Here is a 20,784-nt window from a genome sequence, read left to right as displayed (position 1 = left end):
TATATCAATGAGTTTTCTAAACTCGTGAGCAAGAAGGACCTGAAGGATTTTGACGGCAGCACCCTAGGTGAGCTGGTGGGAGCTATACAGTATAATGCCTTTCACCTCGGCTGCATGGCCACCTACTATAAGGCGAAGGTCGGCCGCTATGACCGGAAGATGAAGGAGGACATTCAATCGACCAATACCAAAGCTGATGCTGCCGAGAAGAGAGCAGGAGACATGAATCTCAAGAATTTGAAGTTGATAGAGCGAGAATCTCTTGCTCAAGCAAAGGCCATTAATCTTGAGGAAGAGCTGACTAAGGTCAAGGAGGATCTGCAAAGGCAGAAGGCTATGTACGAGGCTCAGCTCGAGTCTCTCCGGGATTCCCACCAGGTTCAGGTCGAGAACCTGGAGAAGGAAGCTGACAACCAATATGACCAGGGGCTTCGGCATTCCTATCGTTGCACCATGGCCGTGTTAACATATATGTTTTCATAATGTTGATTTTGATGATAACAAATAAGATTAAGAATGATTAATCTTTGAAGTTCAAATTATTTTTTATACATTTTAAATAAATCATTATTTTTACATTATAAAGGTTTTATATTTAATGGAAAAATGATTTTATGAAATTGGTTGTTTTTCAAGTTTATGATTTAATTGAAAGAGTTTTGAAAACTTTGAAATCAACAAGTATTGCTTGAAATTTTGGAGAATGACTTATTTGAAAAGTTTCATAGCATTTTGGGCTATATCATAATTTCAAAAAGTTTTGGGATTAACAAAGCATTATTTAGAAATTCTGAAATTGGACTTATTTACAAACTTTCATAACGTTTTGGGCCATAATATAATTTTATAAAGTTTTGGGATCAAACTATAAAATTAGAAAATAATGTCACTATAGCAATCACTGTAGCAAACGGCTAACCGTTTATTTTCAGAAAGCATGTTCTGCATAGTATTGTTAAAATGATGATTCTGGAACATAACGGTGAACCGTTTACTAAAAATGGTTAACCGATTATTTCCAGATTGCTAACCTTGAACTGTTTAGTAAGAACGGTTAAACCAAATTTATTTTGCAGGTCTCTAGAACTTAACGGCGAAAGGGTAATCCTAAACGGTAAACTATTTATTTGAAAATTGGCCCAACGGTAACTTTGACCAGCCTAAACGGTTAACCGTTAATGGTTAACGGCGAACCGTTTTCGTGCAGACAGTTTATAACGACTAGTTTTTTCAGCTCCAACTATAAATATGCTCAATCCAATTCAAACAAGAAGAATTCCGACGATCATCATTGAGCAAAATATTGAGAATACAACTTTCATTGAGCTTTAAATTCTTGTATTCATCTCATTCATTCACACATTGAGCTTTCACTTGCAATCAAACACATTGTGTGAGAGAAAATTCATTTGTAATATTTATCCTTGAGAGGTTGTAAATGTTGGGATACACTTGGGTTAAGAGATTGGGGATAATCTCTTGTTGTAAAGGTCCATTGACACCTTGGAAGTCAATTGTAAGCGTTTGAAGCCTTGGGAGGCTAGCTTAGTGAAATCCTCAAGCCCGGTGTGCTTGGAGGCGTGGACGTAGGCGGGGATTGCCGAACCACGTAAAAATTCTTGAGTTTGCTTTCTCTTCCCTTGCTCATTTATTATTGTGCTTTCATTGAATTTATTGTTTTCGAATTTATTAAGGCATTAGATTGGATTGTTGTGTTGTTTGCTTAGCTTATTTTTTAAAATCCCAATTCACCCCCCCTTTTGGGTTGCCTTGTTAGTATTTCAGGCCGTCCTTGGGAAGTAGCATCCTGATCTGAAGATAGACGAGCTAGCTGCTGGTGTTGCTCAGTATATGGATGAGGAGGCCGCCAAAGAAGATATCGAGGAGGTGGAGCCAAATGCCACCGAGGAGGGAGTCTCTCCTCCTTATGCAGTCCCTGCTAATGTTGCTGAGGCAAGTACCCCTCTTGGAGCAACGGGTGACACTCTTCCTGCCCCTGAAGTTGACCAGCCAGTAGAGGGAAACCAGCTTACTGACCCGCCGTCCTCTTAAGTGTGTTTTCCTTTTGTAGTTGTATGTTTTTTTTTTAACATTGTATGTTGGGATTAACAGCTTTACAACTTTCAGCAGATTAATAAGAATGTTCTTACTTGCCTTCTTGAATTGTAGTTAATTTTTTTTTTGAGAGTCTGCTCGCCTTCGTTTGGTCGAACAGATCTTGACATGTTTGGCTTCTGGTCTCGCCATAGAATAGGTTTCGAGACTTACCCTTTGTGTGCCTTAGAAACTTTTATCGCGTCTGGGAGTCTGCTCGCCTTCGCCTAGTCGAGCAGATTCTGACACGCTTGACTTTTGGTCTCGCCATAAGACAAGCATTGAGACTTAGCCTTTGCGCGCCTTAGAAACTTTTCAACGCTTGGGGGTCTGCTCGCCTTCGCTTGGTCGAGCAGATCCTGGCACGCTTGGCTTCTGGTCTCGCCATAAAACAAACTTGGAGACTTAGTGAGCTTTTGCATGCCTTAGAAACTTTTCAATGCTTGGGGGTCTGCTCGCCTTCCCTTGGTCGAGCAGATCCTGGCACGCTTGGCTTCTGGTCTCGCCATAAAACAGGCTTTGAGACTTAGTGAGCCTTTGCATGCCTTAGAAACTTTTTAATACTTGGGGGTCTGCTCGCCTTCGCTTGGTCGAGCAGATCCTGGCATGCTTGGCTTCTAGTCTCGCCATAAAATAGACTTTGAGACTTAGTGAGCCTTTGCATGCCTTAAAAACTTTTCAATGCTTGGGGGTCTGCTCGCCTTCCCTTGGTCGAGCAGATCCTGGCACGCTTGGCTTCTGGTCTCGCCATAAAACAGGCTTTGAGACTTAGTGAGCCTTTGCATGCCTTAGAAACTTTTTAATACTTGGGGGTCTGCTCGCCTTCGCTTGGTCGAGCAGATCCTGGCATGCTTGGCTTCTAGTCTCGCCATAAAACAGACTTTGAGACTTAGTGAGCCTTTGCATGCCTTAAAAACTTTTCAATGCTTGGGGGTCTGCTCGCCTTCCCTTGGTCGAGCAGATCCTGGCACGCTTGGCTTCTGGTCTCGCCATAAAACAGGCTTTGAGACTTAGTGAGCCTTTGCATACCTTAGAAACTTTTTAATGCTTGGGGGTCTGCTCGCCCTCGCTTGGTCGAGCAGATCCTGGCATGCTTGGCTTCTGGTCTCGCCATAAAACAGGCTTTGAGACTTAGTGAGCCTTTGCATGCCTTAGAAACTTTTTAATGCTTGGGGGTCTGCTCACCCTCGCTTGGTCGAGCAGATCCTGGCATGCTTGGCTTCTAGTCTCGCCATAAAACAGACTTTGAGACTTAGTGAGCCTTTGCATGCCTTAAAAACTTTTCAATGCTTGGGGGTCTGCTCGCCTTCCCTTGGTCGAGCAGATCCTGGCACGCTTGGCTTCTGGTCTCGCCATAAAACAGGCTTTGAGACTTAGTGAGCCTTTGCATACCTTAGAAACTTTTTAATGCTTGGGGGTCTGCTCGCCCTCGCTTGGTCGAGCAGATCCTGGCATGCTTGGCTTTTGGTCTCGCCATAAAACAGGCTTTGAGACTTAGTGAGCCTTTGCATACCTTAGAAGCTTTTCAATGCTTGGGGGTCTGCTCGCCCTCGCTTGGTCGAGCAGATCCTGGCATGCTTGGCTTCTAGTCTCGCCATAAAACAGACTTTGAGACTTAGTGAGCCTTTGCATGCCTTAAAAACTTTTCCATGCTTGGGGGTCTGCTCGCCTTCCCTTGGTCGAGCAGATCCTGGCACGCTTGGCTTCTGGTCTCGCCATAAAACAGGCTTTGAGACTTAGTGAGCCTTTGCATACCTTAGAAACTTTTTAATGCTGGGGGTCTGCTCGCCCTTGCTTGGTCGAGCAGATCCTGGCATGCTTGGCTTCTGGTCTCGCCATAAAACAGGCTTTGAGACTTAGGTGGCGTTTGTTTTTTTGTCTGAAATCTGAATAGACCTGAATTAGTCTGAATTCTGAATAGATCTAAATGTCTGAATCTGAATAATTTGTTTGTTTTTTCGTCTGAATCTCTGAAAATAAGTATTAAGTTGTTTGTTTTTTTTCAACTTAAAAAACAGAAAATGTGTAGTTTTACATTTGTATCCTTATTAAATTTAAATGTCAAATAAATAATATATTAAATACCACAATATTTTAACATTTATAAGTAAAACTATATTTAAGTGAACACATATTGATTTTGGAATTTTAATATATAAAATACCATAAATTTGAAATTTTATCGTATATAATATAAAAAAGAAAAAACTAATAAGATGTTTGAAACAGTTGATTTGCAATTTCATCTCGAAGTTGTCGCATGTAATTTTGATCTTCCATACTTGAGGAGTTGATAGCATTAGCTGTGTGGTTTTGATTGCCATGACCACTTTCTAGCTCAACTTCATCATTTTCATATTGAGCAAATAATGCATCATCCACTGATATTTTTCGAAGAAAATTATGAATCGCCATGCATGCCACCACTATTTTTCTCTGTGTATCAAATGAGTATGGTGCCATCCTTTTTAGTATTGGAAAACGGGCCTTTAGCACACCAAAAGCACGTTCAATAACATTTCTCAATTTAGCATGGGCATGATTGAATATTTCCTCCCTTTCTCTAGCTCGACCGCCACTACGAAAGTCACCTAACCAATAACGCACATGACGGTATGGTGCCATGAAACCTCTTATATGTGAATATGCTGCATCAACTAAATAGTATTTATCTAGAAAAAAACATTCAACATGAGTGACTAATAAAATATAATATTATAAATTATAATGAATAAATTGGTAAAATAATAAATAATGACATACCAGGCGGTGGAATAGGAAAATTATTTCTTGAATTACGAATGGTTTCAGTTAAGACCCTTGAATCATGTGCAGTTCCTTCCCATCCAACAACAACATATCTAAATATCATGTCAAAATCACAAAGGGCCATTACATTTTGAAAGCATTCTCCCCTACCCCGACCTCTATATGGCACTTGTTTATCAGTTGGAATACATGCATGAATAAGAGTTCCATCAATTGCACCAATTGAATCCTACATATTAGTAATTAAATTATTTCAATGATCAAAATAAAAAGCTTTATTCTTCAACATATTAGTATACATAAAGTTTTATACCTTAAAAATTTGCCTTAATCGAGTATTACGGATGCCTCTTGAATTATCTGTAAATGACGGAGGAGTGATCATTTCTTTCGAAAACTTCATCATTGCCGACAGTACTTCATGAAAATACCTATGCACTGTATGACCTGAGTGCTGGAATCTAATTTTAATGAACCGATTTCGAAGATTATGGCTAATTGTAAATAAGAACATAGCCATTTTCTCTTCAACAGTTAAATGCTTACTATAAGAAAGCCATCCTTTTTCTTTGAACAATTGACATAGAGATATGAACCCATTCTTATCCATCCGCATAAGATCATAGCAGACTATTGGTGATCCATTTAAAAGTTCTTGAATGTAAAGAGAACCTGTCAGAGATGATGTAGATACTCGTTGCCTTTTGGTCGACCCTTTCAATAATTTTTTTACCAACATAATCAATTGTTTCCGTAATATTCGTCTAACCCCAATCTTTATGTCAACTTCTTCGTCAGCCATAGCCATATCTATTATACGAAAAAAAAAATATATATATATATTATATATGTAGCATTTAAAGAAGAATATTTAATATTAATTGAATGTTGACATACCTACTATTAAAGTCCAAAGTATTGCTTAGGCTGCAATTTATTTGTGATAGGATATAACAACCTGACCATATAAACAAATTTATAAGAAATTATAAAGACAAAAATAAAGTAAAAAAAAAAACATAGATAAGCAATGTAAACCACACATTGAGCAGCAAGATATTCATTAAATATTCAAATAACCAAAACACACCAAATAAAACATTGACAAATGAACTAGGAATAAGATATTAAGGCCCTTTTGGTAAACTATAAATCCATCCAATTCGTTCTTCATCACACTCCATGCCCATCCATAGTTCTCGATACTCTCTCTTATTGCAGAGTGCATTAGTAGCCACATAATACATGGGATTGTCATAAGTTAGTAGCTTTCTCAAAATCGGCATGCACTGAGTAATTGAAGGTCCTTTGTCATCGGTCTTCTCTAATACAGCCACTAATTTGTTGATATCTTCGCGAGTTTCATCCGATTTGCTTTTCTTTTGTTTCTTTTTACACCTTTGCATGTCATCGGAAAGCGGTTCATCCACATTGGTGTATGAATCTGGTGTTTTTACCTCACAATCATTATCTTCTACGTTAATTGGAGTTTCAGATAGCATCGATGATAGATTCCCCATTTCTGGTATCCCTTCCATTCCAGAACTCCAGTTATAAGCTCCTGTTGCTACTGCACCTGAGAACAATGCCACCAACTCTTCAGCATTTGCTAAAGGTTTATTGCGAAATTGTTTAGCTTCTGGATATTTCTGTTCAATCAAAACATAATAATTGATTATACTTATATGTAAAAATATTAAATAATTTACTTAAATAAAAAAAAATGTTACCTTCAAGTATTCTTCCCATCTTTCAGGTGGCCAATCAAAAGTACGAGTTGTAGAATTGTAACCATGTCCTATTGTCATTGTTAATTTCAGCCATGTGAGGTATTGCCTTTTCATATAATCCCATCCATTTTTAAGTTGTTTCGGGGTAATAGATTTTCCTGTCAATGTTTTCAGTTCTTGAGAAATCCTATTCCAAGCAGTAGGCTTCAAGGTTGCCCCAGATCTATTTCCATTGTTTGCTTCACGCATGCAGAGATCAATAAAATATTTCCTATAAGTTGGATCAGTCCAATTTGCTCTCTCCCCTTGTGACGACATCTATGAGAAAGTTCCGCAAAAAACAATCAAATGGAACCAATTGTGGATTATTAATTTCAGCAATTGCCATTATTAATTTCACCCAAGGAGACTGAAAAATTCGTAACCACCCAAGATAGCTCTATTAAAACTACTTCAACCAATTACATTAAAAAAAAAAATGCAATGTCATATCTGCATTCAGTCAATTGATTATACACAACATCATCTCAATTATAAAAAAGAAAAATGAAATCAAACAGATGAGCGAAAATTCTCCCAAATAAATCACTGTCAGATTAACAAAATATATTCATATAAATAAAACAATACCCAAAACGCATAACGAAGTGTGTCAGATCCAAAAAGAGTAGCAAAGCTATTAATTATTAAAAGTGAATGCTAGAAAACGTAATTGAAAAGTCAAATATAATAAAAGTGAATGCTAGAAAAGGTAATTGAAAAGTAAAAAAGAAAGGCCCAAGTCAAGTGCTTGCCTGGTGAGCAATTAATGGGAGATTCAAGAGAAATTAATGGGAAATTCAAGAACTGGACGAGAGAAGCAAAGTGAGGGGAGATTGCATGACGGCTAAAAAAATAATGATAAGATTATTATGTGGGATAAATTTTTTTAGGTGAGTTTTAGGATAGATATGAAAAATAAATTATAAAGTAGGGATATTTTTGACATTAGAAAGTAACTGACTTAATTCAGATTTTTCCATTCAGTAAAAAGCTAAAAAAATTAGCTTATTTTATTAAGTCAAAATTATTTAAAAAGTCCTATTAAGTTATAAAAACAAACACTTCTAATTAACTTAATTAATTAAGTTAAGTCACTTTAAGTTATTAAGTTAAAAAACAAACGCCACCTTAGTGAGCCTTTGCATACCTTAGAAGCTTTTCAATGCTTGGGGGTCTGCTCGCCCTCGCTTGGTCGAGCAGATCCTGGCATGCTTGGCTTCTAGTCTCGCCATAAAACAGACTTTGAGACTTAGTGAGCCTTTGCATGGCTTAAAAACTTTTCAATGCTTGGGGGTCTGCTCGCCTTCCCTTGGTCGAGCAGATCCTGGCACGCTTGGCTTTTGGTCTCGCCATAAAATAGGCTTTGAGACTTAGTGAGCCTTTGCATACCTTAGAAACTTTTTAATGCTTGGGGGTCTGCTCGCCCTCGCTTGGTCGAGCAGATCCTGGCATGCTTGGCTTCTGGTCTCGCCATAAAACAGGCTTTGAGACTTAGTGAGCCTTTGCATACTTTAGAAGCTTTTCAATGCTTGGGGGTCTGCTCGCCCTCGCTTGGTCGAGCAGATCCTGACACGCTTGGCTTCTGGTCTTGCCATAAGACAGGCTTTGAGACTTAGCTTTTGCGTGCCTTAGAAATTTTTGTAACATTACAGCTGACTGAAATTCCTCATCGATTCATTAATTGATGAATTCGGCTTACACGAGATTGCTTTGACATAAAATAAATAATAAGGAGTGAGAAATAGAAATAACTTTAAAACATGAACAAGTCTTACTGGAAATATTTCTTGAGGTGCGCTGCTTTCCATGGGCGTTTCACCTCGTGGCCATCCGTGCGAACAAGCTTGTAAGCTCCGGGTCTAACTATCTGCTTGACCCTATATGGCCCCTCCCAATTTGGTCTAAGTACTCCTTGAGTCGAGTCTTTCATGTTCTGATTCACTCTCCTTAACACCCAATCTCCGACCTTGAACTGCCGTATATTCACCTTCTGGTTGTAATACCGAGCAACCCTTTGTTGGTAGACGGCTGATCGCTTCGATGTTTGCTCCCTTTTCTTGGTTAGCAAATCCGGATTCAAGCACATCTGGTCGTTGTTCTCCTGCTCATCGAAATGATCTGTTCGGTGCGTGGTCATCCCTATCTCGATTTGTACAACCGCTTCATGTCTGAAGGCCAAGGCAAACGGAGTTTTGCCAGTTGCTGTTTTGTGGGTTGTCTTGTATGCCCATAATACACCTGATAACTCATCAACCCATACACACTTTTTTGCTCCAAGCCTGGTTTTCAAAAGCCTCTTGATTGTCTTATTGGCTACTTCTACTTGTCCGTTAGACTGAAGGTGAGCAGGCGAGCAATACTTCAACTCTATCCCGAGGTTTTGACAAAAATCCCTGAAGTTGTGGTTATCAAACTGCCTGCCATTATCTGTTTTCAAGGCATAAGGGATCCTGTACCAACAGACCAGGTTTCTCCATACGAAGTCAGTTGTCTTTTTCTCTGTGATCCTGCTGAAGGCTTCTACCTCTATCTACTTCGTGAAATAGTCTATTACTACTTTGCATGTGTTGCTGTTCCTCGTCCCTTTGGCAATGGCTTGATCAAATCAATTCCCTATTGAGCAAATGGCCAAGGGGAGGCCATAGAGGTGAGCTTCTCTGGTGGTTGGTTAGAGAAATTTGTAAAACTCTGGCAGCTTACGCAGCTCCTGGTCTTCTCCTGTGCATCCTGGTGCATTGTCGGCCAGAAATATCCCTGCCTTAGAACCTTGTGGGCAAGGGATCTCGCACCAGAATGGTTTTTGCAAACTCCTTCATGTATTTCTCTCAGTACGTAGTCCGCGTCGTCCTCATCCAAACACCGAATGAACGATAGCGTATATCCTCGCCGATATAGCACCCCATCAATCATCGTGTACCTTGAGGCCTGAGCTCTGATCTTCCGAGCTCGTAGCTTATTTGGTGGTAATACTCCGTCTCTAATGTATGAGATTATCGGGTCCATCCACGAGCATTTCTGTTCTATCAGCATCACCTCCAAATTCTGCTTGATGCTAGGGCTGGTCTTCACCTCCAAAGGGATCGACTTAGGCATTTTTGGGTCTGTCACAGCTACCATCTTGGCCAGAATATCTGCTCGACTATTCTGCTCCATTGGGATTTGTATCACCTCAACCGCTTCGAACTTCCCCATCATCTGCCTGACTTTCTTCAGGTACTGCTTCATCTTCCCATCTCTCGGTTGAAATCTTTCACTGACATGATTTGCAACCAGCTGAGAATCAGTTCGGATTTTCACCCTATCCGCTTTCACTGCCTTAGCCAATCCCAAGCCCGCTATTAAAACTTCATATTCTGCCTGGTTATTTGTGGCTGTGAATTCTAACTTTACAGCATAAGAGATTTCCTTCCCTTCTGGGCCTTCCAAAACAATCCCTGCTCCAGACCCCTACTCCCCTGAGGATCCATCCATTGACATCTGCCATACCCGGTCTTCATTGCTGACTGTTACAGCATCCAGTTGGTCAAAACCTACTTCGGGTTCTGAGAAACCTACCCGGTCTTCATTGCTAACTGCCTGGGCCTTTATTGCTGCTCGGGGTTTGGAATCTATGTCGAACTTACTCAACTCTATAGCCCACTTCACGAGCCAACCAGAAGCATCCGGCTTGTGCAGAGTCTGCCGCAATGGCTGGTTTGTTATTACCCAGACGGGGAATGCTTGAAAGTATAGCCTCAACTTCCGAGCAGCAACCACGAGGGCGAGTGTCTATTTCTCCAACGGTGGGTATCTAGTCTCGGCGTCAAGCAGGGCCTTGTTGGTGTAGTATATCGGATATTGAACCCCTTCTTCCTCTCTCACTAGAACAGAACTTGTGGCATGATCTGATACCGCTATATATAAGAATAACATGTCCCCATCCCGCGGTGTGGACAACAGAGGTACTTGCTGCAACTATTGCTTCAAGGTGTAGAAGGCTTCTTCGCATTATGGGGTCCATTCTGTTTTCTTTCCTCTCCTTATCACTTGAAAGAATGGCTGGCACTTATCTGTTGCCTTGGATATGAATCGGCTCAATACCGCCAACCTCCCCGTAAGGCTCTGCGTCTCCTTCAGGTTACGAAGAGACCTCATCTGCACGATCGCCTGGATCTTTTCGGGATTCGCCTCGATCCCCCTATGACTCACCATGAACCTGAGGAATTTGCCCGACTCGACCCCAAAAGCACACTTCTCCGGGTTGAGCTTCATCTTATACTTCCTCAAAAGTCCAAATGTCTCCTCGAGATGCTCGACATGTTCCTTCGGGAATTTTGATTTGGTTATCATGTCGTCCACATACACCTCCATTGTTCTCCCAATCAGTGGCTTAAAATTTTGTTCACTAACCTCTGGTATGTGGCCCCCGCATTTTTAAGACCGAACGGCATTTCTTTTACCACAACTAGGCATGTATGCAATAAATTTGTGAGGTAACTCACCTGCCAATCGTACTTTGGCCTCGATTAACCAACGGATGTCAGCAGATATGTTATTCCTCATAAGCAATCGCATGCGTTCGGACCGAGCTTTATAGATTATAAAGAGGGCATTCTGAGGAAGTGAAGGGAATCGATTGTGAAGCTTTGCTAAAATCTCGTTTCTGTCCATACCTTCGCCTCAGAATATCTGTTATTATGGGAAACTGAAATAACCGACTTGATTGTCACGGAGTACTGTTATCCACTACTTCACCGAGATAACAAACTAAAGTACACAAACAGAAAAACAGAAAAACAAACTAAAACACACAAACTAAAGCACACAAACACAAACTACATCTCGTTTCTGTCCATACCTTCGCCTCAGAATATCTGTTATTATGGGAAACTGAAGTGATCGACTTGATTGTCACGAAGTACCGTTATCCACTGCTTCACCGGGGTAACAAACTAAAGCACACAAACAGAAAAACAGAAAAACAAACTAAAACACACCAAGAAAAATACAAGCGTCCTCTTATTGAATTTACCTCAAGCTCCAACTGGATGTTGTAGACACCTCTCTCAATGTCTCTGAGCTGGCTTTCTAAATCCTCAACATGGGATACTAACTCTGGTGGTTGTAGAGATCAAATATGATGTATTTTACAAAAGGAAAATTTACAGCCGTCTACCTATTTGTTTAGCCTTTTGCAAAAATATACAAACATTTTTTTTCAACGCGCCACCTGTAGTTACCCTTTTATTTCACTTTTCCACTTCCGACTAGTCTCCGTTAATAGAGTTAATAGAATATTCATGAAATGACTTTTTTAACCCTCAAGGGAAAATTATAATTTAACCGAAATAAAAGACAAGAAAATGAGATTAAAAAAATGTAACTGTTAGCTCTCAAACGACTATAATTTCGGCTATATATAAACACAAGAAATAACAAGAAACATGTTAAACAACTCACAATGCTCAAAGACGTCATCTTCAAACACACCATTTATACCATTCATTTGCCATTTTTAAAGCTCAGAACCAACCAAATTGAAACCAAAAACTTGCTTATACATCAACCTAATCTGCCTCATATAATCCATCAAACCCATAACTGCACATTAAAGCAGACAATTATGCCATCCATTTGTCCTAATTACAACCATTACCAGCCAAATTAAAGTTAAAAACCTGCTTATACATAATCCACACATTCAAGCTCACAACTTTTCCTTTTCTCTTTTACAAATGGCATCGAGTTATAGCTCAAGTTCTGCAGTTAGTGGACAGCCACATAGAAAAGTTAAATGCATTCCTAAGAACTATTGGTGTGGTGTGCAGGAATGTGCTATGGTTTCTACTACACAACAGAATCCTAATGCAATGTTTTGGTCATGTAAGTTGAATAAATGGAAGTTTTGGCAATGGTTTACTACTGAAGCTCTCATATACCCTAGTATTGATCAAATGACGGATAATCAAAATATTGAGCTGAATGATGATGTAGTGAAGATAAAGAAAAGACTTAAACTCATTGAGGGGAAGCTTAAATATATCATAATTATGCTGCTTTGTGTCTGTGCAATTGTGCTTTTTAAAATGTAATGTAGCTTCTTTTTATATACATTAATGTAATTAACTTCTATCACTGACAATTAATGAAAGTATTCAATTAAAAATAATTGTTACATGGTAATACCTACTTATTTACTAAAACAATTATAATTTAGCTTAAAACTTAAAAGTGGCATACTCCACAACAATCATGTTGGTTTTATAAGCTATAAATTAGTGATACTTTTAGCATCAACAGCATTAACAGATGCAGCTCGAAAATGTAACTACTGAACACTACCTAAAATGCACAACACTACCATATCTTGATTTAGAAAAATGCATATGAGAACAAATGCAAGCTTTTTAACACAACAACAAAATCCTTGTAAGAAAAGAAGCAAAATCAATGTTTAACTAAGTTCCATCATAACATAATATCCAAAATGGTAACTATCCAAGAGGGCAACTGCTAAGACATCATAAATAGTCTATGTGATTTCCAAAGTAACATATCATAATTATCCAAACTGAAGCCAAAATAACCATCATAATCTTAAACAATAGCCTACAAAACAAGTTAAAAGTCAAGTTTACTTCCATTTTGCTCATGCCGAAGTTGTTCGTCCTCTTGTTCCAGCATGTCCACCGCTAGATCCAGCCTTTCTTTTCTTTGTTCTAGCTTCAAAAGTTTCTCCTGGACCACTTCGTATCTGAATACATGAAATGTTAGTTAAACAAGCTCGAACACAACAACAAAAATATCAAAACATGGAAGCATTTTTATATGCACATGTTTTCACTTTCTTAGTGCTTAGGATAAGGTAGTTGCTGGTTGAGATGAGGTTGCTGGTTGGGATGAGGTTGCTGGTTGGGATGATCTTAGTGCTTGGGATGAGACAGTTACTGGTTGAGATGAGGTTGCTGGTTGGGATGATCTTAGTGTTTGGGATGAGGCAGTTGTTGGTTGAGATGAGGTTGCTAGTTGGCCTGAAGCAATTGAAGTGATGCTGATGCCTGGGAAACATGTTGTGAATGAGTATCGAATTTCACAAGTAATGCACAATAAATAAAAAATGGGAAATGCACATGTTTTCTCCTTCTCATTCTCTGCTCTGAAGCATTCAGTGGCTGATTTGTTGTTGGTGATGCCTGCAAAACATGATAAATGTAGTAAATGTTGAACAATAAACATAATAAATACTAATAATTTTTTGTAATAAATAATAATAGTATAAACATACATTAGAATTATTTTTTCTAGCTCGAGCTGCCTTTGCAACGGATGACCTTAATGGGCAAGACTTGACATTATGATTAGATCCACCACAGAATGAGCAAATGATAAAAAAAATTCTTTTTTCTTTATGTGGCTCTTTTTCTACATTTCTTGGGCCTTCCAATCTTCCTTTGCACAATTAAAGGATCAATTAATTGTCTTCCAGTAGGCCCCCATGTACACTGGTCTGGAATATGATTAAACATCAACAAATACGTGCTAAGGTAAGCTTGTTTGCTGAAGCACATTAGAACATACTCCTGAACTTCATGTCTTGCATATCCCATGGCAGCCATAGCATGTGCACAAGGGAGGCCAGCAACTTCCTAATAACCACAATCACATTTTCTTCACTCTAACATCACTACAAACCTCCTAGCTGGATAATAAGCTTTATCCATTACTTGAAAATTAAGATCGCCAGAAGCTTGCACAATCATTTTTTGTGCAATTGTGCTTTTTTTGTCCAGATGTTTCAATACCTTAGGCGTCAAAGGGCTTTTCCAAGTGGCTGCTTCATTTTTTCTCTTTGTAAACCGTTTCATAAGTCTACATCTGATTTCTTCAAGTATTGTCAAGCAAGGTCTGTCTCGATAAGCTAATATCCAGCTTTTGAAGCATTCTGATGTGTTATTATCAGTTCGATCTACCATACAATTTCTGTCATACGTATGCATCGACCAATTATACCACAAAAGCTCTTTTTCCAACCACTGATATGCAGCTTCTTTTTCAGTCTTGATCTCTGCCATTGTCTCGTTGAAATCATGCTTGTTACTACTCTTAGCAGCCCTCCAAAATAGTTGTTTCAACTGTGAACCAACAAACAACTTAGAAAAATTTGCATAAACATGCCTAATACATGCCCTATGATAGGCAGTAGGCCATGTATTTGCAATTGCATTAATAAGTCCCTTTTGTTTGTCACTGATAAATGTCACTAGTCTGCCATCATCCAAGTAATTATGCAGGTGCTCCATAAACCAGCCGCATGACTCTGTATTCTCAATTTCACAAACACATAATGCCAACGGAACAATCCCATTGTTAGCATCCATACCAACGGCAGCTAATAGCACTCCACCATACTTACCCTTCAGGTGACATCCATCCACTTCAATAAAAGGCCTATAGCCATTGAGAAAAGCATTTTTCTGTGCAGGAAAGGAAACAAAAAACCTTTGGAATAAAACTTTGTCAGGTATAGAGACAACATCACACAACACTTTGCAAATTGCTCCTAGATCAACTTTCTGAATAGCTGCAGCATACTGAAACAGTTTTTGATATCCCTTGGAATGATCCTCAAATACCTCAAGTCTTGCCTTCGCTCTGGCCCTATACAATGTCATCTTTCCAATCTTCAACCCAAAAGTCTCTTACAAATAATTCTTCAAGATATCAATCTTTACATTGGGATCAATAACAACTTGATTCTTTATTTTACCAGCAACCCACGTGGAAGTTACTTTCACTGTTTTATTAGTAAGTCTGCAGCTATACATTTTTTTGTACTCTCGCAATATGAAACCACTTCCATAGTTCATTTTTGCACCAACCACATAATATGGACAGCCAGATTGCTTACAAGTAGCCACAAATCGTCTCGGCTCACTATATACTATTTTAATAGCGAACATTTTCCTAACCATCACCTCATTTAATATCTTTCTAAAATGAACTACATCTCTGAAAACATGCCCTACTTTTAGCCTATGTTTCCCATCAACACCTATTTTGTACTCATGTTCCTCTATATAATTAGTCAATTGGGCAGTGCCAAGCTCAATGTCATCATCAGAAGAGTTAATCACCTTTTTTACCTCTTTATCAACATCAGATAAATTATCATTTGAATCAGTTTCCAAGTGACTGCTTTTAAGTCTTTCAGTAGCTCCATCACTAGCTCCATCAACAGCTCTATCAAGATCAGCTTGCATGAAGTTCACATAAAGATCATCATCACTACTAAGCCTTCTGTCCGAACAATCAGATAGCAGTGCATCCTCATCACATTCATCATCCCTAACAAATATATTTTTCTCAACTTGTTCCACCACAGAAGCATGCCCCCCCATAGCAGCATGGCCCCCCAACAACAAGATTTTCCTCAATAGAAGCATGTCCCTCAATTGAGTCATTTACCTTAGTAATAAGCTCATCAGATAATACAACTCCTAAGTTAGTTAACAACGCCTGAAATAAAGCAGCATCTTTGAACTGGGGGCAAAGAACTAGTACAACGTCAACTTCAAATACACAGGCACCCAAACGCTTATATAGTGCCAATAAACACTCCAACCTAAACTCTGAATCTAGCACAATCTTAAGCTTATTCTTTGGGTTTGTAACGTTTAACAGAATCTGTGAGCTCGAGCCTAATCCGTATGCACCTGTAATCGTCAATGCAGCATCCTTTATTTTGGCTATGGTACAATCAGGTCCAAGCAACCTAAAATTCTACGTCTTATCTCTAAAGGATATTACCAACTCTAGTTGTGTCATCCTAAACGATCTAGTTGTGTCATCCTATAAAATACATGTATTATAGTAAATGTTCTTTTGGTTTTGTGAAAATAAATTCTAGGGTTTCCAACAACAATGATTAACAAGAATCACCAATGGAATAATAATTAACAAAACATTGAGACTTAATAGCAAACAAATTCAATGAAACTCACTTGAAATTTGGCTGAAACCTCCTAAATCAAAACGTCCAGGCTTGTAACAATTCGTCTGTTTCGTCAACACTTTTGAATCTTCATATGAACAAACCCAAGCTTATGTCTTTGATGAAAATAGATGGAAATTGGAGATTAACTAGCTTGATTAAGCTTTTTCAAGCAACACGGTCAAAGACAAAGGTGGATGCCGGGAATGTTAGGAAATGTTTCTTACTTGTTGGACTTAGGAAATTCTATGTATCAATTGCATTAAACGACTGTGGATTTCTTTTTTTTTTTTAATTTTTCCATAGAAGTAAAACGACATCGTTTTACTCTTTTAGCTGGATACTGCGATACGGTGTAGTTTTAAGTATCCAAAGGAAATATCGATTTTACCCCTTTAACATCAGCAATGTTCCAACGGAGACTAGACAGAAGTGGAAAAGTGAAATAAAAGGGTAACTTCAGGAGGCGCGTTGAAAAAAAAAAGTGTTTGTGTATTTTTGCAAAAGGCGAAACAAATAGGTAGACGACTGTAAATTTCCCTTTACAAAATTGAATCTGCCTTTTGAGATGAAATTTTACACGTTGAAGTGGTCTAAGAATATCCAGGAGGATCTGTTTAGCCAAAGCACTCATGATTAACAATGATAAGAGAAAACTTAATGGTTAAACAAACACACAAATTTATTTCAATTAGCAAAAAAATTAATAAAAAGAAAGAGAAAAAATCAAATCAAATCACCGAAAAGAAAGAAAAATTTCAATTCAAATTTGGTGGGTCACTCAAATTTATTTCAGTGTCCTCTCCATGTGGTTGGTACTCTAGATATGACTTTAATCTTTGGCCATTAACTTTAAAAGTGAGACCATTTTTTAGGTCATTAATTACAATTGCCCCATGTGGAAAAACAATGTGAACAATAAAAGGCCCAGACCATCGAGAGCGTAACTTATTTGAGAATAGGTGCAAGCTAGAATTGAATAAAAGCACTTTCTGACTTGGAGTAAATGATTTTCTGATAATTGATGGCCCAGTACGCACGATACTCGAGTTCCACAGGTAAGTGGTAAGTTTTTCCATACACTAGCCTGTAGGGTGACATCTCAATCGGGGTCTTGAAAGCCATTCTATATGCCCATAATACATTATCGAGTCTTAATGACCAATCCTTTTTGTCTGGCCTCACTGTCTTTTCTAATATGTGCTTTATTTCTCGATTGGAGATCTCAACTTGGCCATTGGTTTGCGGATGATATGGGGTCACCACTTTGTGAGTGATTGAATACTTTGTCAAAAGAGCTTTGAATGATTTATTGCAAAAGTAGGTACCACCATCACTGATTATTTCTCAAGGGAATCCAAAGCGTGAAATAATGTTGCTTTTCAAAAATCCTACCACCACCTTGTGATCATTGGTTCTACATGGAATTGTTTCTACCTATTTCGATACATAGTCAACAGCAACCAATATATATTGATTGCCAAAAGAAGGAGGAAAAGGTCCCATGAAGTCGATACCCCATACATAAAAAATCTCAACCACTAAAATTGGATTTAGTGGCATCATATTCCTTCGTGTAGTACTCCTCATTTGTTGACACCTATCACATAAAGAGCAAAAATTGTAAGTATCTCGAAATATAGTTGGCCAATAGAAACCACATTACAAAACTTTAGTTGCTATTTTCTTAATACTGAAATGGCCTCCACAAGTTTGTTCATGGTAGAATGAAAGAATATTCTGAATTTCACTTTTTAGGACACATCGTCTAACAATTTGATCTGCACAATACTTGAACAAATAAGGATTCTCCCAAAAAAAATTCTTTATTTCTACAAAAAATTTAGCTTTATCTTGCTTGGTCCAATGCTTTGGAAGTTGACCTGTAAAAAGATAATTAACTATATCAGCATGCCACGGTAATACTTTCACAATCATCAATTTTTCATGAATAAGAGTATCGACAGTTGCCAAGAAAGGCCGGCCTAGAATAATGAGGATGTGCTTTATTAAATCATGTATTGGTTGAGTGTCAATTACAATGAAATCAACAGAAAAATAAAACTTGTCTACTTGGATAAGCACGTCCTCCACAATACCGCGAGGTATTTTTGTGGACTGATCTGCAAGCTGTAACACTACTGGAGTTGGGTATAATTCTTCTGGTCCAAGTTTCACAAACACTGAGTAAAGTAACAGATTTACACTAACTCGTAAATCCATCAAAGCATTCTCAATTGTGTGGTTCCCTATGCTACATGAGATAGTGGGAGAGCCTCGGTCTTTGCATTTTAGAGGAATTTTGTGTTGAAGTATAGAACTAACGTTTTCTGTTAAAAAAGTCTTCTTTAGTGTATGGTCTAGTATATGGTGGATTGAATGAGGGAGGAAATGTCTTGGTTGGCTATATTGATTCTGACTTTACTGGGGATCTTGACAAAAGAAGGTCATAAACTGGCTATTTGTTTACTTTAGGGGGCTATACTGTAAATTGGAGGGCAACACTTCAGAGTGTAGTTACCCTGTCAACTACAGAAGTTGAATAAACAGCAGCTACAGAGGCATTCAAAGAGGCTATTTGTCTAAGGGGAATGATTGTAGAATTAGGGGCCGAATAGGGCTCAATAACTGTGTATTATGATAACCAAAGCGCCATACATCTCAGTAAAAATCAAACACATCATGAGAAGACTAAACATATTGATGTGAGACTACATTTTGTAAGGCTTAAGGTGTCAAAAGGTACTGTAAAGCTACTGAAGATAAACACTAAAGAGAATCCAATTGATATGCTAACAAAGGCAGTACCATTTGCCAAGTTCAGTTTCTGCATGAACTTAGCAAGAATCTGCAAGCTTTAAGGAAATGTAGATATTGAGAAAGAAAGTAGTGAGGTGGAGCTAGAGTATTGAGTTCAAAGTGGAGATTGGTGGAGTATGAACTCAATACTCACGACCGACATGCAGGATGCTTAATGTATGTGTGTATGATATGTCGTCTGTCAGGTGCTTAACTTGAAGACCACAGGATTGAAGCTGTCATACAAAGGCTTTAATAATACACATGCAGAGCACGTAATGAAGACTCATTAAGTACAGCTCAAAACGACATTAGCATTTTGGAGTCACTTAATGAGTCACAATACTTGCACGTGTGTGAGGCTGTTATAGGTAGTTGGTTTTGGTGGGAAAACAAGAAGAGTAACAAACCCATAATACAATGTATAAGAGTTGGTTTTGGAATCATCTTCATCATCAGAAACGAGAGAATATAATTGTAAAAAGGGTGAGCCACCCCATACATATCATGCAAAAGAAAATGAGTAACACAAGCCGGGGGACTATCCAATCTGTGAAGGCCAATCGGAAGGTCAGAAGCATAATTCACAATTGAGTCAGCAACATAATTTGCCTCCCTGTAAATATGGTTCACAGAAATGTGCCAATTCTTGTTTATAAGCTCTTTGATGGACAACACCAACGGAGAGTATTCATTAGTCATTTCTTTAAGATTACTCAGCATTTGAACAACGCACTGATTATCGATTTCAACAAGTAGCCAGCGAACACCATGGTCCCAAGCCATAACCAAACCTTGATAAACCCCCTATAGTTCCGCTACTGTGACCGAACAATACCTAATATTCATTGCAAAACCACTAACCCAATTCCCGTTGGAGTCCCGGAGAACTCCTCCAGCAAAAGAACCCCCATTTCCTTTACATGCCCCATCAGAGTTAAGCTTGCACCAAGGCCATACAGGGGGTTGCCACCCAATCCATTTTTTCACTTTTTAAGCGGGACCATTTAGACCAGACTTGTTCGAGCTAGTGATCTCATCTGCACGCATAAGAACATCTTGAGCCATGCTGGTTGAATCTGTTGATATCTTATTAAACTGGTTCTGATTCCGCCAAAACCATAGTCTCCATATCATGACTCCAAACACATAAGACCACTCCAAACCATTCACCATGCATTGGTTACTTCGCAAATTAACAGTTAACCAGTCACTCATATTTGAAGAGAAAAAAGGTTGTCGCCACCCACTTGGGAGAAGTTGGTTCCATTATCTTCTTGCCATAAAACAATCACGGAGAACATGAAGAGTAGTCTCTGACGCCACCCCACACTGGTCACAGGTCCAGTCAATATGGATGTGTCTTCGTCCAATCTCAAC

At 38.7% G+C, this 20,784-nt stretch overlaps 4 protein-coding genes across 4 annotated transcripts; all 4 read right to left on the bottom strand.

Annotated features, from left to right (window-relative positions):
- Positions 1-4,302: 4,302 nt before the first annotated feature.
- LOC107175017 (uncharacterized) lies at positions 4,303-5,671 on the bottom strand. The gene is made up of 3 exons (XM_052431396.1): positions 5,177-5,671; positions 4,858-5,092; positions 4,303-4,766 (listed from the first exon to the last, which is right to left on the bottom strand). Exons 1-3 carry the CDS (start codon positions 5,669-5,671, stop codon positions 4,303-4,305), a joined length of 1,194 nt encoding a protein of 397 aa, XP_052287356.1.
- Positions 5,672-5,990: 319 nt separating this feature from the next.
- LOC102628657 (L10-interacting MYB domain-containing protein-like) lies at positions 5,991-6,911 on the bottom strand. The gene is made up of 2 exons (XM_006464779.4): positions 6,594-6,911; positions 5,991-6,512 (listed from the first exon to the last, which is right to left on the bottom strand). The coding sequence occupies exons 1-2, from the start codon at positions 6,909-6,911 to the stop codon at positions 5,991-5,993; spliced, it is 840 nt and encodes a 279-aa protein (XP_006464842.4).
- A 1,495-nt stretch (positions 6,912-8,406) lies between these two features.
- LOC107174938 (uncharacterized) lies at positions 8,407-10,985 on the bottom strand. The gene is made up of 5 exons (XM_015526227.1): positions 10,716-10,985; positions 10,122-10,313; positions 9,336-9,992; positions 9,193-9,248; positions 8,407-9,085 (listed from the first exon to the last, which is right to left on the bottom strand). The coding sequence occupies exons 1-5, from the start codon at positions 10,983-10,985 to the stop codon at positions 8,407-8,409; spliced, it is 1,854 nt and encodes a 617-aa protein (XP_015381713.1).
- Positions 10,986-13,235: 2,250 nt separating this feature from the next.
- On the bottom strand, positions 13,236-15,286 carry LOC107174971 (uncharacterized). Its single transcript, XM_052431395.1, has 3 exons — positions 14,417-15,286; positions 14,193-14,260; positions 13,236-13,368 (listed from the first exon to the last, which is right to left on the bottom strand). Exons 1-3 carry the CDS (start codon positions 15,284-15,286, stop codon positions 13,236-13,238), a joined length of 1,071 nt encoding a protein of 356 aa, XP_052287355.1.
- Between the last annotated feature and the right edge of the window lie 5,498 nt (positions 15,287-20,784).

Source organism: Citrus sinensis, chromosome 7, assembly GCF_022201045.2.
Source record: "Citrus sinensis cultivar Valencia sweet orange chromosome 7, DVS_A1.0, whole genome shotgun sequence".
Classification (NCBI taxonomy): Eukaryota; Viridiplantae; Streptophyta; class Magnoliopsida; order Sapindales; family Rutaceae; genus Citrus; species Citrus sinensis.
The sequence above is the reverse complement of the archived record's forward strand: the minus strand, read 5'-3'. Positions and strand labels throughout refer to the sequence as shown.